The sequence below is a fragment of the Puma concolor genome, chromosome A2, assembly GCF_028749965.1.
Source record: "Puma concolor isolate L17-30 chromosome A2, mPumCon1.1.hap2, whole genome shotgun sequence".
Lineage (NCBI taxonomy): Eukaryota > Metazoa > Chordata > Mammalia > Carnivora > Felidae > Puma > Puma concolor.
The window spans coordinates 31,035,699-31,062,645 of record NC_141668.1 but is presented as its reverse complement, the minus strand read 5'-3'; the positions used below and the strand labels follow the sequence as shown (position 1 = coordinate 31,062,645).

At 35.5% G+C, this 26,947-nt stretch overlaps 1 protein-coding gene across 6 annotated transcripts in view; it reads left to right on the top strand.

The window, feature by feature from the left end:
- CPED1 (cadherin like and PC-esterase domain containing 1) overlaps positions 1-26,947 on the top strand; it is a 278,325-nt gene that overhangs the window by 129,313 nt on the left and 122,065 nt on the right. For 5 of the 6 annotated variants that reach the window (XM_086691507.1, XM_086691516.1, XM_086691534.1 and 2 more), the window contains 9 exons: positions 3,918-4,060; positions 4,838-4,910; positions 6,309-6,476; positions 8,224-8,328; positions 9,999-10,168; positions 14,338-14,408; positions 16,134-16,184; positions 20,841-21,024; positions 21,934-22,102. In XM_086691507.1, coding sequence (XP_086547633.1) covers positions 3,918-4,060; positions 4,838-4,910; positions 6,309-6,476; positions 8,224-8,328; positions 9,999-10,168; positions 14,338-14,408; positions 16,134-16,184; positions 20,841-21,024; positions 21,934-22,102 — 1,134 coding nt within the window. The remainder of the gene's footprint in view (positions 1-3,917; positions 4,061-4,837; positions 4,911-6,308; positions 6,477-8,223; positions 8,329-9,998; positions 10,169-14,337; positions 14,409-16,133; positions 16,185-20,840; positions 21,025-21,933; positions 22,103-26,947) is intronic. The other variant, XM_086691526.1, reaches the window with a different exon arrangement.

The window sequence follows — 26,947 nt, the reverse complement described above, 5'->3', positions numbered from 1 at the left end:
AGAGAGAGAACTCCAAGCAGGCTCCATGTGTGGAGCCCGACGTGGCCTCAAACCCACAAACCAGAGATCATGACCTGAGCTGAAAGCAAGAGTGGGATGCTTAACTGACGGAGCCACCCAGGCGCCCCGCAACCACGATCCTACTAGGTCATTTTCTATAAACTTTATTTTGCACAAAATTTGTATTTCAGTTTTACAATGAAGGAGGGAAATGTAGAATTTATAAAATAGTTTCATGTCATGTTAAAAGTTTTAAGACGCTCTTTTAATTATTTTTACCTTACTGCCAAGGCAGTGATTTCTTTGGGATCTTATTCTCATATTTATGTAACTCAAAAACATCCATTAAAAATCTTGATGTAGAGAGGGATAAGTTGATATTTGAGTTTATGGCTTCATTATTTTAAACTAGCAACGAAAGTGAAAGTGCTTCTTCGGGTATTTGTTCTTGAGTTAAGAAAGCTCCTGGGTGAAGTGGGTTTTTCAAGCTCTGATGGCTGTAAGTGGTATTAATATCAAATAATTTCAGATTTGCCATTGTCTAATGAGACCATTGAGCACAATTCTCTTTCTATATCTGAACACACTGAGATGCACAGAATTCAAGTAATTTGACCAAGGAAATACAGTAAGTATAACAAATTACAGTAGGACCAGATACACAAAGAAGTCCTCCACTTAGCCTGCGTGGATTAGTTAGTTACAAGAACTGATACAAGTATTGTGCCCTCTCAGGGTCACTCACTGAAAGTTGATTTTTTTTAGATACCTATTAAACACTTGCACAATTCTATTTTCATTTTTGGTATATGTAGTTTGCCACTGTACTAAATAAATAGGTCACTCATCTAGAATTTCCTTTGAACTGAAGGGCTTAGATCATTTAAAATTCGTGCAGCGAGATAGAAGGAAATGCATACAGAGACAACAATTTGGAACCGAGCTAACACAAAAATAAAACAAGTTGCTCCATTTCGAAACATGCTTTCCGAGCCCCGCTTCTCTCTCCTGTCCTCATACTTCGCGAAGGCCGCTATGTTCTGGCCCCCTGTTTTCATTGTTGGTGGCTGATGTTGGTCCTTCTCTGAGCAGACTGAGGTCTTGGGGAATTGGGGGGACAGCCAATTATTTGGATCCTTCAGTTCTGCTCTCTCACTTTTGTTGGGAGGCATCCCACTGGAGGGGGCCATTCAACCATCATACCTCTTTATTCTCCCTTTTATTTTTTTTTTTAATTTATTTATTTTTTCAACGTTTATTTATTTTTTTTGGGACAGAGAGAGACAGAGCATGAACGGGGGAGGGGCAGAGAGAGAGGGAGACACAGAATCGGAAACAGGCTCCAGGCTCTGAGCCATCAGCCCAGAGCCTGACGCGGGGCTCAAACTCACGGACCGCGAGATCGTGACCTGGCTGAAGTCGGACGCTTAACCGACTGCGCCACCCAGGCGCCCCTATTCTCCCTTTTAAAACATTTCTATTAAAGGTTTATCATATATTTTTGAAATGTTCTATTTTGATTGGTGTCACATGTGTTCAAATTCTCAGAGGCAGTTTTGAATTTCCACAAATGCATCGCATTATGAGAATCTGACTTCAACAGCCACTCCTTTAAATGGCTGCGGACTTCTCTCGTTTTAATTGATACAAGGAGCGAACATGTGCTGAGTATTGATGTGCTGGGAGGTGGTGTACCTTATGTAAATTCTGTCATTTAATCTGAGCGATACCTCTGCAAAATAGATACTGTCATTAATCCCAGTTCTCACAATTTAATAGTAACAGGCATAGAGCCAAAGTTAAACCCAGGACTTTTTGCCTCTAGTATCTATAGTGTGACCACTGTGCTATGTGCCATGACTCCTAACAGTATAGTACTTTCCACATAGTAAAATTCTCACTAAAAAATGTGAATTGAATGGAACTGAATCCATATACTGGCAGCCCATATTCAATGCTCACTGTTACAGACAGAAATTAAGAAATAATCATTTCCACAGTGGGAGAATAAATACAACCCTAAGACATTAATTTCTAATGATTTTTTGCCATGGAAGATATAATGTGATATCAAACTTATACATCTTATATGCTACACAAACATTTCCAACTTTCTTAAATTATTAACCTTGACCTTTGTGATATTTGGGAAACATTAAAATAAAAAATGCAATAATACAAATCAGTAACCCTCTCTACATAATCATGCTGAACTGAGTGAAATAGGAGTTCTTTTTTATTTGGAAAAACAATATTACTCTGTTTTGACTCAAGGGTGTTAACATTTTTAGTGTTCGTATTAATTTGTTTTCTTTTGATCATACAATTATTACATTTATTTTCCTTAGTGAAATGGCAAAACATCCCAATTGCCAAATGCTAATGTTGTGTCCATAGAGTCTGAAAATGCACATCTCATTAGGTTTCTGTGTTTCAGCTGGTAAAAGTTTATGAAGTCAGGATTTGTTTCACTTCGGGGATTTTACTTGTGTATTTTTAAAGATACATTTACCATTTCCCTCAGGTTGCTTATCTGTCCTTCATTATCATAGCAACAAAAGTTTTTCACTTTGTAGTCTTACGCAGCTCAGAGCGATCTAGTCTGTTCTTCCAAAAACATGAAGAGGCTACCTGCTGCATGTTTTTTCAAAAAATATTTTTTGTTCTTCATCTTTGAGAGATTATGTTTATCCAAAGAAAGTGTACAACCCAATATGAAGTTTGTTTTATGCTTTTTAAAAATTTTTACTTGAACTTTGATGTTAAGCATCTTCAAGAGGTAGTTTTGTTGTTGTGATTGTTTTAATACTTAAGCAAATAAAAATGGCTGTTTACAACATGAACAATGGTATTTCTAAGAAAACATAAGCCTGAGCTTTATTCTCCTTTTTGTAATACTTCCCTATCTTTTCTATCCACATGAAACGTTCCTTAAACGAAAACGTTAAGAGGAGACTGAGACTCTCTTAGATTCTTCATTAGTTGGCTAGGTCTCCCATAGCAAGATGCTGTGAAAAAGCAACTTTCATGCAGTTATTTTTGTTCCAATATATACAGAAAAGTGACAATACTAAAAAGCTTGGATTTGGATTTCATACCTTACAGTGGCTTTCAAGTACACGTTCTTCCGATTTGTATTGACAGCTCTCTTGTTGGTAGTATTCACCCATTTTAAAGAGAACACAGAAATCCAAAGTGAGTTGTCAGTCCAAGGTCATCTAGTTTGTAGAGTCACAAATTAAACCTGTAAGTTCTGATCACAAGTTCTTGTTAATAATTCCTTTTCACTTTCCATGATTAGATGCTGTGAAATGAGGGAAAGGGAAGCAAAAATGCTAAAGTAATTTAAATTATAAGATGTTGTGCACCCTATATTCAGTTGAAAGGCTTAATAATTACATAAAATTTTTTGAGAGAGAGAGAGAGACAGAGCATGAGCGGGAGAGAGAGGGAGACACAGAATCCGAAGCAGGCTCCAGGCTCTGAGCTGTCAGCACAGAGCCCGATGCGGGGCTTGAACTCAGACTGCGAGATCATGACCTGAGCCTAAGTCAGACGCTCAACCGACTGAGCCAGCCAGGCTCCCCTTAAAAATTTTTTTTAAATGTGTATAATCTATACATATTGCATATTATGTACATAATAGACATTGAATATTATATACATAATATTCATTTATAACATACTTTTAGTATATTATATACACTTTCAGTATATTATATGTAAGATATATGCGTATGTATATACACACCCTATACATATATATTATATATAGGTTACCAAACTTTCCTATTTAAGGAGTTTTTTTGAACATGAGGAAGATATAACCTAACAGAATCTTTCAAACTGGTCACCTTGGAAATGATAGACAAACTGAGATTATTGACTCAATAGTTAACCCTTTACTTTGTTCACAGTTGCAAACATTTTTTGAGACATTCCTGACAGCCAGTTCACCTCTTCAGGCTTTTGATAATATGAAGGAAGCAATTAGCAAACTCCTCCTAGCAGCTGAAGTATTCAGTGAAACATCTACTCTGGGACCAAAGACCTTCAATAGGTAAAACCAAAATTTAACATTAAAAAAAATTAAAAAACCCCAATCTAAAAATTATTAGTGAAAATATATCTTAATTATTACAAGTAGGTGCTATTTGGAAAATGTTATGTCAGTATATAAATATGGACTTGCAAGCATCTTTCCATATTTGTAGATCCTACACTTCAAAGCATGTTACAGACTTGTTAGTGTCTAGATAATAGTGACAAGAAATAAAACACACATTATTTAAGTGGATTTTAATTGTATTTCCTTTTTAAGCTTAGGTATTTCTATCATATGCACTTTGCAATGACTAGGTGTAATTTTACTTATGGCCCTTATTAGCAATAGTCAATAGCTACTGTTTTCATGTTACAGCCTACTTCAACGTAATTTAATGCCCTTTTTCTAGAAAAAAAAAAAGTTAAATTTACAATGTCAACAAAAAGGAGGTGGCTCAATTAAGCTTTATCATGCTTCCTATGTGAATAAGAATGCCCAGCATGTAGGAGAGTTTCCTTCTCCATATTTGCATTTTCATGAAGTAAACTCATATGTTTAATGCATTATTAAACTCATTGTTTAATGCGTTATATTTGTATTTTCTATAAGGAACAAAACAAATTCCAATTTAAAAATAGGCTGCATGTAATTCCATATTATCCAAGCCACTGCTCTCTTCAATTAATACATACCTTGAAATTTAACTGTAGTAACTGTTAATAATGCATCAAATGATAGAGTAAATGTAGCAAATAGAATATATTTTTATATTACCTTGTGTTTTTATTTCAGATGCAGATTATGTTTTCAACTTTTAACTTTTGATATTGGTTACTACAATTTCAGGTACCCTGTTGTGCTCCAGGTGCGTATGCCAAAGGCTTTCTGTGAGCTTCCCGCCTTATGCTGAATGATCTATGTGCGTGTGTGTGTGTGTGTATGTGTGTGCACGTGTTGTTTGCATTCATAGTAACCAACCAATAAATAGCAACTTGTATTAAAGTCACTACAGGCTTATATTTTACTGTAGTTCAGAAAATTAACTAATGTATGGAGAATCTATGATTTGAGGTCCAGTCCCTACTATGCCTCACTGTGGAACAGGCACAGATTTTTCTATGGTTCAGTCACTGTTTATGAAATAAAGTGGTAGACATTTGGGTAATAGAAAATAGCAGTTACCCAGCTTATTCCCTTAGGTTTATATATATATATATATATATATATATATATATATATATATATTATATTTATATATATATATAAATAACTCTTATTCTTTACATATAGATATTTAGTTTTATTTTTTTAATGTTTATTTTTGAGAAGGAGAGTGAGTGAGTGGGAGGGGGCAGAGAAAGAAGGAGACAGAGAAGACTCTGTGCTGTCAATACAGAGCCCAGTGAAGGGCTCCAAGTCATGAACCCTGAGATCATAACCTGAGTGGAAGTCAGATGCTCAACGGACTGAGCCACCCAGGTGCTCCTAGGTATTTAGTTTTAAATTGGCCTATATTTTAATTAAAAAGCCATGGGAATTTTTCAGATATATGTTTTTTTTCCTAGTATAAAATATGTGTAAATCGAAGAGTGTTTTTTTATATACCCTGATTCTTTTGCCTCCCTTCAAATTAAATGAACTCATTCAGATCATCTCCTACATACTTCTCATCTAAAATATCCCTTTGTGGCAAGAAGATTTAAAAACATTGAATAAGTCTACAGAAAGCTTTATTTTGGGGTATGGAGTAGGAAGAAGGGAAGAGGAGCAAAATAAAATTATGAGCAATCAGATTTCAATTTCATATTGCATTGACTGCGTTTCAAACTATTGTACAAGGGGAGAGATTATATTATATGTGGCTCAGACATTTAGTTTAATAGCTCAAAGACTCATTCATAAAATTTTGAAACTTCATGAATCTACATTTTAAATTATTCATTATCTTGCACACATCTTAGTGTGTTCTTTAAAATTTATTGTTCAGAACTGTTACTTATTATCTTTCATGGACACGAATTCTAACAGTAAAGAGTTTCAAGATAAACTTAAGTGACTTTATAATCCATTAATTTTCTTACAAAAATTGTATCTTCAAAAGAACATTTCTTGTATTTTATAAAACTGTTGACCTCCAAAAAGGCCACTAGATGTCAGTTCTGATCTACAATCCAACAGGAATGAATCGTGTCTTACAAGTGATTCCACTGCATTAATATAAAAGTCAATGAAAAATATTTGCCGTGCTTTTACTCTTTCACAGGTGCATGAGCATTTAAATTTTCAAGATAGTGATAATACGGATTTTGAGGACCAAAACACAGAAGAATTCCTTTTACAAGATACTTTCAATTTTCTCTTCTCTAATGAATCTTCACTTCCCATGTTTTCTGAGATATTTCAGGGACTTTATGTATCAGGTGTTTTTAAGGTAAGTGCATATTCTTGTAGTGACAAATATTTCTTTCAAGTCATTCTTTGGAAGGTGCCATTTTCTTTATTGTGCAGTTAAGCAAATTGATAATTCATTTGAAACGAATTGGTATCCATTATATTACATCTCTTATATTTTTCTGGCCTAAACACTAATATTATTTTACGTCAACTAAGTATGAGTGACTGATTCTGATGCAGTTATGGGTTAAAATAAGGCAATTCCTAATTCCTAAGGAATGTTTGTGGATATTATGAATAATACATATTCTATGTTATTTAGAATTCTTTAAGAGGAATAGAGAGAATAAGAGAACTTTTTGGAGCCAGTCTAGAATAGCAGTAAGTGCTCTAGATTGACACCAAGGCACTGGAGTTATAATACTAATTTTTAAAGAATTCACATCTGGTTAACATCTTTGCTTAGATTTCTGATGATTAGGATGTAGTGCTTCGTAGTAGCATTGGTTAATTTTTTTTTTATTTAAAAAAAAAATTTTAACGTTGTATTTATTTTTGAGACAGAGAGAGACACGGCATGAATGGGGGAGGGGCAGAGAGAGAGAGGGAGACACAGAATCGGAAGCAGGCTCCAGGGTCTGAGCCATCAGCCCAGAGCCTGACGCGGGGCTCGAACTCGCAGACCGCGAGATCGTGACCTGAGCTGAAGTCGGACGCTCAACCGACTGAGCCACCCAGGCGCCCCGCATTGGTTAATTTTTTAATGACATGTTGATATAATTTTTCTTGATGGATCAAAAAATCTGTACAGATTACTAAGTACAGCATTATTCTCTATACGTCTTTCTGTTTTAAAACCCGTATTCAGAGAACTTGGAAGAGTAGAACATGGAAGTTCTCACAAACAACGTTCTTGCTCTGTGGAGAGTTGTTTGTGAGAGATAGAACATAACTTTATAGACTGCTGTTTCCCTGAGATTTTATTTATTTATTTTTTTAATTTTTTTTTTCAACGTTTATTTATTTTTGGGACAGAGAGAGACAGAGCATGAACGGGCGAGGGGCAGAGAGAGAGGGAGACACAGAATCGGAAACAGGCTCCAGGCTCGGAGCCATCAGCCCAGAGCCTGACGCGGGGCTCGAACTCACGGACCGTGAGATCGTGACCTGGCTGAAGTCGGACGCCCAACCGACTGCGCCACCCAGGCGCCCCTCCCTGAGATTTTATTAATTCTCCTTCTAGTTCCCTATTTTCCTTCACTAGTGAGTAGATTGTCATTAAAACCATTAGAACCACTTCACCCAGAAGGAATGGAAAATATTTGCAACTTCTCCTCTCTGGGATGCATCAGGAAAAAAATAGATGTGAGGGGAAAATGGGGCAGGGGGACCGTTTATCAGAATCCACAAACTCCAAAACTGTAATTTGGAAGAGATTCACATGTTCATTTGCTGCTCTGATCTCTGGTACTTTGAGGGCTGAAGAAGACTCTTCCTGCGTTCCCAAATTGTCACACACCGTCTACCCTATAGGGCTCATCTCCCCAGGCTTACTACCAAAGCACTATTGAGCAATTTCATTCAGCATCTCTTTGTCAAATATGAAATTTTCTTAGAGTCAGACACTGTTGTGACAAGCTGAAGCTACTATGTATTATTTAGCATTAATTAGCTCAGCTGTTTGTAGAGTTCGAACTTTGGTGTATAAAGTGGGAAGCAATTGGGCTAAACATGGTTTGACTTGGTAACAATTGCTTAAGATTTGTTCCCCTCCCCCATTATAGGGCGAAAACTATCAAAAGGAACCAAATCAATGCCTGTCTTTAGAGGAGATGCACTCAATTATGACTTTCATAAAGGAACTTGGGAGTTTGGGGCCATTCCAACTGGTAAAACAAAAGTGACATTTGATTCCTCATGATCACTGAGATTATAGTAGATCAGCCATAAGCTATTTGATTTTCACTTGATGAAGATATTTCGTTAAGAACTAGAAACCTTTGTAAGCTTCTTTCTTCTTTTCAGAGATCTAAATATTAAAATGAGCAGAATCCATTTTCTTTAGGACTTTGCAAATAATACATGGCTTATTCAAGCTAAAGGATATGAGATCAGTAGGGCTGCCAGTATATGGCAGTTCTTAAGGAAAAATGTCCACGTTTTTCTAGAGAAGTTTTGCTTTTAGCTTTGGGACATTTATGTTTGACAAAAATTTCTTTCTGCTCATTGTGCCCTTTTTGTTTGTGTAAAATCAAATATTACTGAATATGAACACATCTTAGAAAACTACCTAAATCTTAATTTAGGTAGCAAACCTAAATATAGAGCAAACTCTATAGCAAACCTCAAAGAAAGAAAATGTAAATAGTTATGATAACCATTACTGGTTTCAGCCTAAAAAAATCAATGACATTTTATTGTCTTTTCTGTGTATTTCTTTGGGTTCTGTTAATATTGGTCAATATCAAGATAATTTAGTACATATACATTCAGTACTTGCTTTTTCTCTAGTTCTGTCACTTGTCTAGGTAGACTACAATGGATTTATATTTTTCTACCTAAGGTTTGTTTATACAAAACATCTTTTTAAAACAGCATTTTTAAAAGTCCACTGATAGTTTGTTATTAATCTGTATGGATCAACATTTATTTTTTACTTAAAAAACCATGTATTCACATTATACTTATCTGAGTTATAACTAATTTACTAAGTTAATTAGTGAATGTTTGGCACTTGTTTTTATAATTTAGACTCATTTTATTTTATTTTTTCCAAATTTTTCTTTAAATTCTAGTTTAGTTAACATACAGTGCAATATTAGTTTCAGGAGTAGAATTTAATGATTCATCACTTACATGCAACAATCATTGCTCATCAAAATAGACTCATATTTTAGAGGATTCAAAGTAAGCTTTTGCCCCAAAGATAATTTAATTGGTAGATTATTTTAATTAATTTAAACATACCCATATTACATTTGTGACAGTTGGATCAAAACTCTACAAATATAAAGAAAGAGGTCTCATTCTTCAGGAATTCATAATTTAAGATATTGTGAATGTAGTGAACATCACTCGGCACAGACTACAGAATTATTTCGCAAGAGAAAGAGCAAATCCTAATTTCCTGACTTTCTGTGTCAAAAGAGGATGACTAGATTTTTTTTTTTTTGTAGGATTAATATCTCTCACCCTGACAAAGTTCACTTGTAATCCAAAGCAATTTCTCCTCATTCTTCCTACTGCCTGACTCAGTCTGTCATTCACCTGTTCTCAGATATCTTTAGGAAGGAGACGTCCATTTCCATTCAATGAAAAGAGAAAGAAAACTCATCCTATTTAGAAATATTATCAACAAAATTTGTTCCTTATAAAAAGTGGCATTTACCTTGACAACTGCACAGAAAATTATATTATGATACTGACCAATGGATTTTAAATAAATATCTGATTTTTAAAAACAGCTGAATAAAATACAAAGACTTTTCTAGTAATAACACCTTTTAAATTATTTTCCATAACTTATTCAGATATTCTCATTTTGACTGTTTCTTTTCAGCTCTTCCCATCTACTGCTCCTGGGATTCAGTCTTTGATGCGTGAATTTTATGATATGGCAAATCCTATAGGACAACCTAGTTCAGTCCTGACTCAGTACTGGTCTCTTTTAAATGTATTTGAACAATTTCGGCTCCTGAATAAAAACGCACAGCTACACCCACTGGAATGGTAAGATAGCCACAAATTTGAATTGTGCAATCCAAAAATTCTCTAAAGATTGATTTCAAAAGATTTTGCCTGCATTAAAGAAAGCAACAAAAAGAAATGTGTCCAAAAATTTGTGCTCTGGAAAATAAGCTTCTGTAAAGCATTGAAACCATAACAATTCTAGTGGTCTTCAAACACTGTAATAAGAACACATCCAACAGTTTTTGAAACCAACAGGACTTGACTCTAAAGAGTAATGTTTAAAATGAAAACCTTCAAACTTGTTTCATTCTGTGATATAGATCCTTGAATTACAGGCGTATCAGACGGAAAGACTTGGGTGACTTTTTTCTTTTCTTTTTTTTTTTTTTTTAATGACCCATCAGTCAGCGTGGAGCCCAAGATGGTGTGAACATTTATTTAAAGAGTTTTTGAGGCACGGCTTTAAAGTGGGCAGAATGTATCCAAATTTGTAAATATGTCTGTCCCTGCCAGAAGAATGGAACTTTTCTTTTTTTTTAGGAGGTCGAATCTCGGGAGGCCTGGGTGCCTCAGTCGGTTGAGTATCCGACGTCGGCTCAGGTCACATACTCACACCCCCGCGTCAGGCTCTGTGCTGACAGTGCAGAGCCTGGAGCTTGCTTTAGTTCTGAGTCTCCCTTTCTCTCTGTGCCTCCACTGCGCGCTCTCTCTCTCTCTCAAAAATAAATAACCATGGAAAAATTAAAGAAAAAAAAGAAGGTAGAATCTCAGAGGGAAACATTTGGCCTCCCCCTTCCACTTTCATTCTAATGAAAGGTAGTAATTAGCAGATGGAAGAAAGGATAGGCCAGGTGAACACGTTAACATCTCCTGTAATTGTTGAAAATGGACAGTGCCTAACACACTGGCTAAGACTGCTTTTCTTTTATAGGATGGAATTCAGGGAATATTTGACTTTTCTACGGCCAGGAAAACAGAAGCAAACCTAAAACCTCCTAGGGAGATGAAAGATGAAATGGCCAGGCTATAACCACTTATGTCTCTTGCAGTTACCCTCAGGAAGGAATGGCTTTGGTTCTCCTGAGTGCTGCTTCCTTTCCCTCTACCTCAGGAGATAATGAAAGCAGATCCACAAAATTTTTTCTAAATTAAAAAAAAGTAAATACTCATATATTTGATGAATTCTTAGCACATTACTCAGGATCAGAACTCACCTTAATTGTCATAACGTTATGAAGTTGGCCTTATTCCCTAAATGCCCGAAGTAGTAAGCCAAACAGAAAGTTTATTCGTTTGTTTGAAAAGTAGGTTTTAAATAATAGAGCTCAGTGCCTGCTTCTCTGTTCTTTGCACTCACTCAAGGAATCCGAGTCTGTCTCATTCATCATTATCAGTTGGGAGGAGCAAACTTGATTTAGCTACTGTTTTTAACTTTGAGTAAATTCCCTTGAGATATGCAAGCATTGGAAAGTTTGTTTCTCAGCAAGTTTTTCTCAAGAGTCACATGTAGTGTAAGGTTAAGTAAGGGGCTTATCTTAAATTTAACTGTAACCCTAACGCTAACCCTAACCCTAACCTTAACCCTAACCCTAACCCTGATTCCCTTTAAATAAAGGAATGTATTAGTGCTCAGTGTTGAAAGTGATCAGTGTAGAAAGAGTCAGGACTTTTTTGAATCAGACAGACATGGATTCAAATATCCCAACACTAGAGTTTATTAATTACAGCAGCTAAAGTTTTGAGCCCTCTGAGATTCAATCTCCACATCTATAAAATATGGATTATACTACCTACCACATATTATTTTACAAGAATTGAATAAGATAATTTCCACGTACCACATGGTGTCTGGTATGCTGCAGGGCAAGTAGGTAATAAATATTAATATTGACTTTTCATGTTTCTCTGCTATCCAAAGGTCACTTTAGGATCTACAGTGGAGGAAATATTTTTCTTTCTTTTATAGGAAAAGTAAGACAAGTTCAAAAGATTTATCTAACTTAACACAGAAAATTAAACTTCAGATCTTTATCAAAAAGCAATTAGGTAAATCACCTGAGAACATTTCAAGAAATAAAACTCAATTCGAATTATCTTCAAATTTACCTGGGAGCATATGTATATTTAATTATCATCCATGCTGTATTACAAGGAGGATGCATATTATACATATTTTCCAGACAAGGAAACCAGGATGCAAAGGTGGATCGTTTGCTCAAGCCACACAGGTAAGAGAAATAGAGGAGAGATTAGGACCCTGGCCTCATGTCCACGGTCCAGTCTTTATTCCAGTTCATCCTGCAGAAGGGAGGTCAGGTGTAGTCATTTGTCATTGTCCTTATCTTCACAATAGTCACCTCCAGCTTTTTCTACTTCTAGCCAATTTTACATACCTATGCTACCTGTAGGGATTAATGACTTCATGATTCCTTTTTTTAAAGATTATTTATTATTTTGAAAGAGAGAGAGAGAACAGAGAGCACATACATGCGCCAGCAGGGGAGGGGCAGAGAGGGGAACAGAGAGAATCCCAAGCAGGCTCCACGCTATCAGTGCAGGGCTGGTGTGGGACTTGATCTCACAAACCATGAGATTATGACCTGAGCCAAAATCAAGAGTCAGATGCTTGAGCGACTAAGCCACCCAGGCACCCCTCACGCTTCCTTTCAAATAAAGATCATTTGCTTAGAGCAACAAGGTGAGAAGAGATAAAGTCAGAAAAGCAAGAGTTAGAAAAAGTGATAATTATTTATGTGTGCGCCCTGAGGCTTAGAATCCAGAGGTCCCAACAGAATTAGTGTAAATCTGAGCAAAATGAAAATGTTGCTTACTATCAATATTTGTGTACTATCTGTTAATTCTCACTTTACTAGAAATACAGTTGCTTTGCTCTCATCATACGCTTTCCATGAAAAATCCACATTTTTAAAACAAATAATTTATTCACAAAATTGCATAAGGAATCACTGCAGGATGCTTTAACATACAAAGCATCTCATCCCATTAAGATACTAATTCAGTGTATGTGCATTTCAGGGTTGTATCTTTTATGAGCTTCACTTAGAGTTTTTGCTTCTATGAATTCAGAGCTATTTTTTTTTTTTAATTTGGCCTGGCACTCAGTCAACCTTCAACTAAACATATCTAACCCCATGCTTGCTTTATGTTTCTTCATTCCTTGGGAGGAAGGAAATATTTTAAAGTAAGTCCTAGACATTATTATTTTTCACCCCTAATTACTTCACTGTATGTATCAAGGAAAAAAAAAACACCTTTACAAAGTAAACTGAAATAAAATTATCACACCTTCCAACATTTGCAATACTTTTAATTCCCTGATTCTTCGTAATTTGCTGATGTTTGTATTTTGAAGGAACTGAATATGCCTTATTCATCTCTTCTCTACCACAGTGCCCAGCACAATATCTGGGACAATAAATATTTATAAAATGTAACTTAACACAGGGCATTTGATTTCATTCTCATCCCTGTGACGTAAGGCCAGGGCTGTTATCTATGTTCTGCTGCAGGAGAAATGGAGAATCACAGCTCAGCCCGGGAAAGTAGTCTCCATCATCAGGACCAGCAATTTTTCTGCTGCAGTTTAGATTATTTGGTACCAAACTTGAGGATTTAGAGGGGTATCTGGCTAGGCATCTAGTTATACAACAGAAAACTGAGGCAAACACACTAGATAAAACTAACCCTTACTGTTAAGCGTAGTTAGTGTTTAAGGATAGAAGATGCAGAAAGACATAGGTCATTTTCTGCATAGTACGCTTCTGTTTCTTAGGTTATATGCATGTTCTCCTGAGTCTATGTCTCAGGGCTCCAAGCTTCTCACTTCAAGACTGTGTAATTTTTTCCAAACAAATTCCAGTAAGAATGTGTGTTCCCAAATTCACTTCTGTTGGACCCAGGCTATCAGAGATCGCTCACTTTTGGACTGAAGAGTGACTTTTTGCCCTGGTTTTCTTCAAATGTACTTCTGCTGATTGGAGATGATGAGATTTCCACCCACCTCACTTGAGGCGAGATTGCCAGCTTTGAGGAGTGAAATCCAGAAAGTGTTTCTTTGTGTTCATCAAAATATCTGTGCCCACACAGGACAAAAAAAAAAAAAAAAAAAAAAAATAGTGTGTTCAATGTAATTTCCATGAATTGTGTTCATTTCATTGATCTAGATTTGTTTGGCATTGCATTTGCAGGGCTTCTTTCACAGAGGATGAGAACATTGAAAAACCGCAAGTGCCATTTGATGCAATTGAAAATAAAAAAGGTAAAAAGATATGGTCTCACTGATTCCAACATGAAAATAAGTATTGCGTGGCTCAAAAAATACATAAGAAAGTGTTTCGCTTCATTAGCAATAAAAAATGGAAGTTAAACTAGGAAATACGATTTTCCTTCAAATTTGAGACGATTTTGCCTCTTAAAGATAATAGAGCTCGGGAAAGTGTAGGGAAGTAAGCATTCTCATGCTACGTGTGCTAGTTAAACTGAGCAACCTCCCTTAAGGACCATAACAACATATAAGAAAATCCTTAGAAGTTATTCTTGCATCACAGAAATTTCACTCCTAGATATTCAATTTAAGCAAATAATTAAGAATGTACACAGAAGTTTAGTTACATGAGTTATTAATAAATAAAAAAAATTAGAAACTTCTATTTTCTACAGTTACTTCTAAAATTACTTATAATACAATTACTTCTACTGTAATAATACTGGATTGGATAAATAAGTCATAGATTTCCAACAAAATATGATAAAGCCATTCCAATATTGCAGAAGAGTTATTTATGACATGAAAGATGTTTATGGTATATCATTAAATGAAAGAATTGGCTACAAGCAACTTGGGCCTCAGGGAAAACTAATGGTGATTGTAATTTTCTCTCCTGGACTTATCTTTATGTTCTAATTTTTTCCTTCTAAAGAACATCTGAGCTTTTTGTCATACAAAAAGAAAATGTTTCTAACTTTAAGAATAAAAGATGAAAAGAAGTACTACGTTTCTACAATTTTTTAGAAATCAAAATTTTCCTAGTACAAATCAAGGTTTAATACAATACAGTGGTTCTCAACATGTGTGGCCCCTAGACCAGAAGAAACATCAACATCGCCTGGGAAATTTAGATGATTCATATCTGCTGAATCAGAATCCTACTTTTCTGGGTATGAGACCCAGCACTCTGTATTTTTCTTAAGTGTTTATTTATTTTGAGTGTTATTTTATTTTTTGAGGGAGAGGGAATCCAAGCCGAGGGGAGGGACAGAACGAGAGGAGGACAGAGGATCAAAAGCAGGTTCCGCTCTAACTTGCAAACCACGAGATCATGCCTGAGTTCAGGTGCTTAACCCATAGAGCCACGCAGGCACCCCAGCACTCTGTATTTTAAGAAGCCCTTCAGTTGATTCTGAGGCATGCTAAAGTTTGAGAAAGACTGAGTCAATAGAATGAAGTGGTAAGCCCAGTGAAGAACTGATTATAAACTGCTACTCTCTTTCTGGTTCCCACCATTTTTTCTCTTTAAATGAATGATTTAAGCATTCTGAGTACGTTTATTCATTCCTTTGTTCCATCAGTATTTACTAAGGAGTTTTTTATAGAGATGTTTGGTTCGATTCAGAAACTTAAGAGTAAATGTCAGTGGAATCAACTGGATAGAATTTCTGTAATTCTAATGATTTGGGATATTAAAGTCATAAAATCATAGAACTAGAAGGAATCTCAGTAGATCACCTTCAGGCAATGGAGACATTTAGACCATTTATTTTTCTCCCCTAATATTTTCCTATTTGGAAAACTCATTCTTCTGAGATTTGAACCGAGTAACTTCTTTTACATAACTTTCAGTTTAACTAAGAAGTGCTTTCTGATGTAATAAGTTAAGTAATAAAATATGTGTTTTACTAAGTTGTGCTGTTTGAGATTAATGAATATGTGTTCTTTTTGTTTTGATTAATAGTTTTCATTTTAAAGTAACTTCTCTTTTTTTAGCTTCTGTTCCACGAATTATGAGTGAAACCAAAGAAGTTCATTGTAGTAATGGTGAGTTCCAATTAAAGTCTTTCAGTGGCAGAACCAATAGTGAGACACAGCCCTGCGTTGAAGAAATCGTCATTTTCTCATAGTTGGACACTTATAGACTACAATATTAATATTGCAGTAAAATAAATAAATAAATAAATAAATAAATAAATAATAAAATATTAAGTACATTTTTAGAAGTTTCTGAATAAGTTGTTATCTGTCACTTTTGCATAAGAAGAACATTTTTATATCTCTGTTTTTGAACATGAAATATTATGCTCATGTGTTTAATGACAGTGACTTTCAAACTCATTTTGAGGAGTCCTTAGGGTATTAAGGCTTTGCCTTGGAGACTGTTCAAGTGGAAACACTTAAGCTTATCTGCTTTATACATTGATTTTTAGGGCTCTCACCACCCCACAGGGATTCCTTTTCTGTCAGATTATTGACATAATGGATAATACTTGAGTTGAATTTTCTTTATTAGAATTGAGAATTTTTAAGCTGCTTTTTAACTTATTTTCTTAAAATTCATGATTTTTTTTTAAACCAAAGTATAATCAAGAAAAATAGTATATATATTATAGTAATACATTTCAAGTGTTATATAGATTTTAGGATGTAAAAATAATTTTGTTCACTCTGGTCAGCATTATTCCAGTGACCTTGCCAATATATATCTAGAGAATATAGAGAGAGAAATATAGAAGGAGAGAATATACAGAGAATAGGATATATATAGAATAGAATATAGAGAGAGAGAATGAATCTAATTGATCTTTCCAGGATCACAGGACTGTTAAATACCTGAGCTGGATCAAAGCTGGGTCTTCCAATTCTTTGTTTAAAGCTCATGAGTTATCTTAATACTTTATAATAATATGATAGAATAATAAGAGTTTACTTAGCAGGTTTGCTTTTTGAATATATATATTGCTATTTGAATATATATATATATATATATATATATAGTGCTAAGACATGCACTTAGAAAATTTAGCCTTTCACAAATAAAAAATCTATTCCAGGAAAATATAAAATCTGGAAAAAAATAAAATTTATAGATTAAAGTTTAATTTATTATAAATAAAAGTCTTCCAATTTAATAAAATCTAATTTGTATCTTCTATAATACAATTTAATTCATTATGTTTTAACACTATCATTAAAATTGGGGTAGACTGAGAGGTTATATAATAGTATGGCATAATAGAATCAACAAATACATTCAATTAAAAAAGCAACATTTTAAATAAAGTTTTGCTGATCAGGAAAAAAGAACAGATATCACTTATGCCCTTCCCTCCCTGCACTTGCCATCCAATCTCTTCTAGAAAAATACATGCAACTTTGGGAGACTGGTGCCTAGCTATAGTGGGTAAAGTACTAGGGAGAAAACCAGGAGCAAGATTAGAATGCACATTTGGGGGTGGCTGGGTGGCTCAGTAGGTTAAGCTTCCGGCTTCAGCTCAGGTTATGATCTCATGGTTCACGAGTTCGAGCCCCTCATCGGGCTCTCTGTTGTCAGCATGGAGCCATCCTCGAATCCTCTGTCCCTGCAACCCCCTCTCTGCCCCTCTCCCACTTGCTCTCCCTCTCTTTCGCTCTCTCTCAAAAATGAATAAACATTAAAAAATTAGGAATGCATATTTGTCAAGTGCTAGGTTCTGGGGTAGATGCAGCATCAGGAAAGCCACTTCACCTCTTTGGTATTCTATTTTATAATTTATAAAATGAAACAACTGTATGGGGATAATCTTTTTTTTTTTTTTTCCAGTTCCCAAGTAACGTGTTCTGGAGGAGGTGAACGTGTTAGATAAGCTCTTCAGCTTAGTTCATGTTTTTATGTTGATAAAAACTAGTCCTACCTGGGTCCGCATAATTAATCTTCCCACTTTTATGGTATAATTTAAGGTTTAAAAAATAACTTGATGATGCCTCAGAACAGGTGGGATTATCCTTCAGAGTCTAGGCTGTTCTCGTGTTTAATATGAGTTATGATTATCCCTCAAGAGGGCAATAAAACTCTGTGGTTAAAAGGATTCATTAAAAACAACCAAAACTTCAAACAGCTTTCCCAAATATGCTTGCCAAAGAGGCTAAGCAGCCTGCTACCGCCATAGCTGGCACTGGGTTCTCCGTGGATCTAGGTGAACTGGCCTGAGGCGTGCTGGCCCCGGGCTGGGAAGGATGCCAGTGAAACTCCAGGTGGATCAGCAGCACTGATGATTCAGGTGAAGATCATGTCGAGATAAATCAGCCTTTAAGCAGGGGTTTAGGATGGAGCACTTCAGCCGGAGGTGGAGAGATTCTGATGAAACCAAAAACAAGCACTTGCTAGAATCCTGCTTAAGAGAATTCCTTACACATTTGGTCTCGTGTAGGGCTGAGTTGCGGTGTTATAATGGGCAAGCCCCACTGGAAACTTTCACTGTTAAGTGAAAGTGTGAACTGCAGGGAAATCAACTCTCAGTGACTGATTTATAAAAATATATCATCTGAAGTTAAAGTACGTCCTCTGTGGTTACTGTTTTGAAAAAATAAAGCTTCTACTTGGTTATTCATTTAGCTGGTTTTGAACATAAAAGAGTAATGCCAGTGTTTATGTATTCCCTTTTCTACTTAGGAAATGGTCCTCCCAAAAGCACGTTTTATATCTCTGGACTCCAGCCTGCTTAAAGTGTTATGTTAGGTTCACAGTCTCCATTTGAGTCAGATCTCACGACCAACAATAGCCTGTTTTTTTACTGTGCTTATCTCAGTGCCTTGAACACGGAATGTGCTGGGGGGGGGGGGGAATCTTTGAAAAAAAATGAATGCATTATTAATAAGTGGTTGAATTCAAATAAAAACTTATGGTCCTTTTTAGGATGAGATCTAATAATATAATCTTGCCCTCATTCTTTCATTGGTTTCTCTTTTGTTATAGAAATTTCAAAAGTTGACATGATCATCAAAATTATAGATTCAATCCACCTACGTTTTTCAGCCAGATCAAATATTTGGTAACAAGTAAAATCAATAAAGTCGGTAGTTTCCCCAATTATTTAACCAAATTGACTAGTCATTTATTTTTTTATTAAGACTTTTCCCTACAATGAAATTACAATGTATCTATTGTATTATTATTTATTCCTAATTTGTACCTGAGGAGTTTTTTTCTTTCAAAATCTGGGAAAACTATACAATGTGGGTCAGAAGTACGTAGGGTTTTTTTTTTTTTTTCAATTTCATTTTTCGTTTTCATTCTCATTAGTGCCTGATGGAAGTTGTACTGAGACACAGGCCTCAGAACTGGAGTCCAGACACCCAGAAGGCTGGTGGTTTCCACTGCCACGGATTTGGTGGTGCATCCCCATGTCTGCCAAAGAAATATAAAAAAATTCGGCATCGTTAAGTCACAAAGTGCAGGATATAATGGGGATGTAACGAGAGAGGAAGACAAGGAAGAGATTGTGAAATGCCTTGTCTGCTTTATTAGGAGCTTGGACTAAATTTGGGAGATAATGAGAAACCATTAAAGAATTGAAGCTGACCCAGAACTGATTGTAGAAAAATCATTGTGATAACTGTATACAGAGAGGGGAAGAGGCACAGCTGATGAGATAATCTACTTGCTTCAAGTTCGGTGGATAGCTTCCTGCAACGAATTCCGTGTTCCCTTTTTCTGTTGCCATGTTGTTAACCGTCATTGAACATCTTATTTAAAAGACAAAAGATACTTTCATTTTACCGATTTCTATAAAATTTCTCATTTACTGGAATTTTGTGAACTACTGAAAAGTATTTATGGAGCAAAATACTTATTAATATTTCTTTGAAAAACGTTTGCTAAACTTCTTTTGAGTAATTTACTTATCCCAAACATGACGCAATATAATTTAGCAGCGGCTGGTGTGTGTGCCTACAAATGTACTTTTCTTTTACTCGTCAAGATCCTTTTGTAAAAAATCGGGCTATCGCATGGAAACATATTTTTCAAATGACTTAGAATCAGTGGTATGAAGTAATATGCTAGGTTCCATGACAAGATTGAACAGAGTATGCCATTTCCTTCTCATACTTGAGGGTACTTCCTTACGCTGAGGTGACCTGGGTGGAGTAGGGAGGGGGGTCTCAGGATGTCCTGCTGATGTTTTTGTATCTAAATGTTTTCTGTAATATTGAATTTCACATTCTTCACTCCACCCTACTGCCTGTAAGCTACTATATCAGTTCAATGGCAGTTTAATGACTCTCCCTATTAAATTTTCCTCATTCCCTGCTGACGCCCTTCTGTTACCACCTCAGAGTCCTCATCCCCATTCACCAGTTGCTTGATACATGCAGTAAATGTCATGAACGTGTTATCAATCCACTGGTGAGACATTTTCCCGCCTTCTCTGTGCCTTCAAACGTATAAGGACTGAGCAAAAACTAGCAACTGTCTAATGCCAGCTAAAGTCAACAGCTGTGTATAAGGCAAATTGTACAAAATCTGACAAATAGAAAATTCAGCTGAAGCCACAAATCAAATATGACCAGAGTGCCAAGCAGAAAATCAGCAGTGATCACTAAGTGAATGACTAAGGTTGTTCAAAGGATAATCATATATGAGTTTTCAACATTTATCCATTTCACAGTTGTCTTTTTTTGTTTGTTTTTTTGTTTTGCTGTTATTTTTTCTTTTAACAGATGACACACAATGTTATATCAAACAGATCCTCACACATCCACATTTGGAACTGAATCCTGAATTTAACCCGAAGATCACAGATTATTACTCTGAAGTTCCATTTGACGTGGTAACAGTGACAATTGGAGCAGAGACTTCTAATTGTCAGTGCAAGGTGTACCTGCACGATCGGGCAGGAACAAGGTACGGGGGGATGTTGACCAGGGCTGAGTGGAGACATAATAATGGGAAGCAGATATTTGAAGCATCCTTTGAAGATTTAGAAAATCTGAAGCGTAAGATCAGTTGGAGAGATCACCAGGGTGTGAAATCCTTTACCTTTCAGGTGTCATGTGGTTAAAAAGAACACATCAGTGCTCTACTGATCTTTTAGCAATATTTGTACCTAATCTTTGTAACAATGTTGAGCAAGAGAGGATCTTGTTATGTGAAATATTAAAGAGACTCATCAAGGGTAGCTTCCTTCTACCCTAACCCAACTCCTCAAGATTTTGAATATTCAGGGATTGAATAAGCATTTTCATGACAATTTATGAACATGCTAACACTAACTTTCCCAGTCTCGTGGAATTTTTTTCTATCGACCCTCTTGAGAGTCACTGACTCTTTTGTTTACAATTTTGAACAGCAGGTAGAACTTTGTTACATGCCATGTCCAAGGCAAGGAAGATACTCATGTTCCCGTGCTATAGGGAAAGAAATACACTTGGCATCCTGGGAGCTAAGAGAGTCCAGTAGCAAGAAAAGAGGATTCAAGTCAGACCAACCTGGGTTCCAGCCCTGACCCTACCATGGGACTTTGGGCATAGAGTTGTTTTGAGTATTAAATCAGATAATGTATGACCCTGAGAAGTGGTTAATAAATATGAGTTTCCTTCTCTGTGGTTGACAGAGGACCTGAATTGCTCTACAAGATAACTGTTGGCATACCAAAGTACTATGAAACATAATGAAAACTTTTTTCATATTTTAAGTTTCTTATGAAGTTGTATAGACCTTATCTACTTTTGTATGCAAACTAGGCATGTAATGAATATTGATATATAAATCCATTTGGGCTGAATAAATGTTACTCTCTCTGTCTCTCTCCAGCTTTGCCAACTACCCTCTGGGCTTGGGAATGAACAAAATCTCAATGTTTGTGGCAGATGAGTCTCCAGCACAGGGTGAGACCCTGATCACGTACAAGCTCACCATCTACAGAGAAGATCGTCCAAGTCTGCCCTTGTTTGAGGACTTCTCAGCATGCGGGTTTGTGCAGGTAAGTGAATTCTCCATTTGCACTTGGGTTGAATTGGGAGTGATCTGTTAACCCAGGTGCAAAATGCCAAGTGAAAATTGTTAGGAAAAAATGTATGCTTTTCAAATCCAAACTGGTCTCATTTTAAAAGAGAAAGGGCCCCAGCCAGGTATTTAAGATACCTTGCTGCCAGTGGTTTTCTTTCTAGTGTGGTGGCTTCTCCCTACACGTACTGTGTTCAGTGGAATCGTTGTGGTTAATATTGAAAAAAAATGTCTGAGTGCTCACACTTAGTTATAAAATTGCTTTTACATTTCCATTTTAAATTGTGCTGTGTTTCTTGGATTTGTACCTGAACCTACTCTGAAATTTTAAACTAGATTCAGTGGAGTTTATTTTAAAGAATTAGAGGAAAATCTGTGAAGCTATTTTATGGAAGGGATACCAGATGAATGAAATTAAGTTTGCTTGAGTATATATATTTTTCCTGCACGTCCTGCATCTTAATCATTCCTAAAGGCCGTAGTTTCTCTTGTGAGCAGCACATACCGTTATGTAGCCCTGTTGATGTTGGAAGGTGACTTCTATCCAGAGACTTTATCTATTTTGGTGGTTCTTTCCTCTGTTTCTTCCTTTTGTTAGGATTCTAGGTATAACCTACCACATTCCCTCGCATCATATACCCTCACTGGAGATCCTTCCGGAGAAGTAGTAATTGATACTCTTATCAGATCTCCTAATTCACTTAGAAAGTATAATTGCAAATATGTCGTGTCTCAATGACTGACAGCCTGTTGGGTCCACTGAGGCACAGAGGATTAACAAAGGAGAGAAGTAGCTGACTGAGACTCAGTGAGTAGGATGAGTACCATGTTGCCTTAAATGTAGTGGCCAGATAAGTGTTCTCTCCCCCTCTACCCATTCTTTGTCAGAGTGTATTTTATGCTTCCGCTCATCTGGCCTGCCCACTCATCCCCAAACATGCTTCCAAATCTAGATGGTGGTCACATATATAACCAGGTGGTACATAAATAAATAAAAAATCTAACTATGAACTTGAGATCGGTGCAATTTGTTGTATATAAAGTATATCTAAATGTATCTTGCTATACATAAATTACGTGTGCTGAATGTAAGTTATACTTCTAAGAGCGAAGCATTAGTGGGGAAGTATGTATTATCTTCCAAGACATGCATCTCTTTTCAAATATTATATTCATCAAAAATAAGTTAATTACCATGCAGCTTCCTTAGACAATGGATTATATTAGGAATTTGTTACTATGATAGGAAGAAAAATATTAGAAAATTCTTGTGGGATGTCTCCTACAGATGATTGCAGAAAAGTATTTTAGTCATTTATAAGAATCATTTCCAGAAGGTTTTAATTTAAAGTTTATGTGTGGTCCCACAGCAGTACTATATTTTATAACATGGAAAAGTGTCTAATAAGCACTAGTATTTTTTTAGCCTTCCTTTTACAAACTGTCAAACGACTAAAGAGATAATGAATGAATAATAAGGATTGATTTAGACATTTATTGAGGCATGTGTGGCCTCAGGAACTTGGAGAAGTCAATGGCAGAGGTAAGATTTTCTCACCCTAGGCTCCAGTGATAGTTCTAATCCAGAGACCTTTCCCTTATTTCTACTTTATGCTTAATCTCATTAGAGTCTTGAACTTTCACTGCAAACTGGCACCATAATGATGTTCAGAACACAAAGAGTAAGGGATACAATTTCTGAACTCCTATTAATTCTCAGCTATTCCAGAGTTTCCAAATTACTAAACACATATACATTATGAGACTCATGAACTTTTGTTATTCTAAATTGTTCTTTTTCTTTTTTATCAAGAACCATAGTGCCTTCTCTATATTCTCATGTTGAAGTCTAGAGTCCAAACTATTGCATATGAAATGGTAGACCGTTGTGTTTGAATCCCTAAAAGCTTGCAGGTACCAAAAGAAAGGAAATGAGCTAAACTTCAATTATATTTTGTTGGTTAAGGGGAAAAATTACATTTCTTCTTTATATTTCAAATTAGATTTTGTCCTAATGGGTGCCATTATGAAATTTTAAATAAGCATAAGAGGTGATCTACCTTAAAGTATCCAAAAAAGAGTATCCAGTTTGTGGTTAATCAAGCCTCCTAATTTCTCCTTCTAACACTCTCTCACCTTCTGGATATCGACTATTCATTTTAGCGTTTCACCAAAAGACTAAAAGTGAGGAGAAGGCAAATAGAAGGCATACTAGTCAATTAAAAAATCAATCACTTTGACATTTTGGTGAATAATAAGATAATTTAATTAATTTGTTAATAGACATTTTAAATCATTTATATGATCAAATACTGTTAAATACCTGCTTGGCCATAATTAACTGCTTGAGTTTAGTGTCTATTTCTAATTATATTGCCAGTTGGAATTTGTATATGGTTGCCATAGAGGCAACTCATAGTTTAGTTATTACCAGTGAAGGAGAAAGGGCTAATTTACACAACTGATGGAAAACAACTAGATTTGGTCTGAAGTTTCTCAACCTTGCCAATATTGTGGCCAGGTAATGTTTCATTTTGGGGAGCTATCTTGAGCACAGTAGAATGTTTAGCAGCATCCCTGACCTCTATCCATTACATTTCGGAAGCATAACCCTCTCCAAGCTGTGACAACCAAAAATGTCTCCAGACATTGCCAAATGTCCCCTAGGGGACAAAATTGACCCCAGTTGAGAACCACTGATATATACCAATAACAGGCCTACTTTTCTACTTTCCACTTATAAATCTAGTAAATCTGTAGTGGATTTACTCCAAGTATGAATAGGTTAGAGGTAATCCTTCAACGTTGAATGTTGAAGACTCACTCTTATCTTTTTTCATCCTTGTATTTTTAATTATTTCTGTAGTTGGTAATACTGTGACAGCTCTTTATTCTTCTCATTAATTTGCCATCTTTCCTGCCTAATGTAATTATAATCAGAAATATGCATTCAATTATAGAAAACATGATTCTTAATGAAACATAAAAAAGTCATATAACATACCTAGACTGTTATTTCATTTTGATTTACCCATAAATAGCATAATGTTTTGCTGTTAGGAAGAAGGATTTAGAAAGTAATAAACTGTTATTATGGCTGGAATATGTCATGCTTTGGAATTAATAAAATATATTTATGTTCTAAGGAAATTAAAACACATATGGGGAAATATTTCTTTTAATATCTCTTTCCAAATCAAAAATTTTTGACATGGATAACAATACAGCATCCACAGAAATTGATTTGTATAAATGATCTATGGGCTCATACACATTTTGCCCCCAAAGTGTTGTGCCAGAATAGAGCCATAAATAAAATCTACAGAAAGGCCATAGAGCAGAAGTGTAGGAGACTACATTTCAAGGATCCATTTGTTAGAAACAGCTTTCATTTTAAAATAAATTACAATTAATAAAGGGAAAATACCAAGGAAAGAAAAAATTTCAGCTTTTGGAAAGGATTTGTCCAGTATTTAGCTATAGATTTAAAACTGACATTTGCTGCCTTATTGAAAAAATTAATTAGTGATCTATATGCTGAACTATTAAATGATGTGTAAATGACTCCAGTTACAGCATTTGGAAATACTTTATAATTTTCCCATCTATATTTGCACTTATTCTCGACACAACGGTTACAAAACAGCTCATGTGATAATTGTCTAATATTTTAGCAAATACCCATAATAAAAGAATAGAAGAACATTTATCAGTGACTACTTAAAATGCCTTTGTTCATTTCCAAAGTTGTAATACCTATTAAATACTCATTTTAGTGATTTTTAGTTACCTTGCCTACCCCAGGACACCAGAAAAAAGTGATTCAGTTTTTCAACAATAGAGCCTGTGTTGTAGTAAAAGACTCCCAACTAGCAACTGTTTAATAATTTTTCTGCTATGCTCTTTGTTCTTACAAATGTGTCATGTACTGTAGGAGATACAATAGCAGCAGAGGTGGGAACAATGCAATATTTATAGAACTTTTATTATATGCCAGACACGATGCTAAGCACTTTACCTTTTTATGTTATTTAATGTTTTCCACAACCTTAAATGCAGGTGACAATTGCCCCAGCCTTTGACAGATGGAGAACATAAGACTTTAAAACATACAGGGTACATGGGTGGCTCAGTTGGTTAAGCATCTGACTTCGGCTCAAGTCATGATCTCATGGCTTGTGAGTTCAAGCCCCATGTAGGGCTCTGTGCTGACAGCCTGGAGCCTGCTTCAGACTCTCTCTCTCTCTCTCTCTCTCTCTCTCTCTCTCTCTCTCTCTGCCCCTCCCCCACTCACGCTCTGTCTCTCAAAAATAAACATTAAAAAAAAGTTTAAATAAATAAATAAAACATGTAATTAGTAGCAAAGGCGGTGTTTGAATACAGGTCTGACAGACTTCAAACTGATCCCCTTAATCATTACTCTGGAATGCAGAATCTGAAGCTTTTATTATACTTATAATCTAATTAACCTCTTTAGGAAACTCATTTGGCCAGAATGTAACCTGTTAAAATTTAGTTAGCTAAAATTTGTTTTCATGGTCATATACAATGATAATTTTTATGATGTTCTAGAATCACTGCAAAATTCTGAGGTCTTCATAATCTCTATTTTGATGAGAAATGTTATGGAATCAGAATCTTCCCTTCCATAGAGTATCTATTGGAAACATTTTAGAGCTAACACCTAATATTTTACCAGACACCATATATATCCTAGTATCAGTATCAGTCTATCTTTATTGGTCCCAGTATTTAAATCAGGTCTAATATTTTACATATTGGAATTAGTCAGACTCCTATTATTTCTACTAATTGCTAAAAT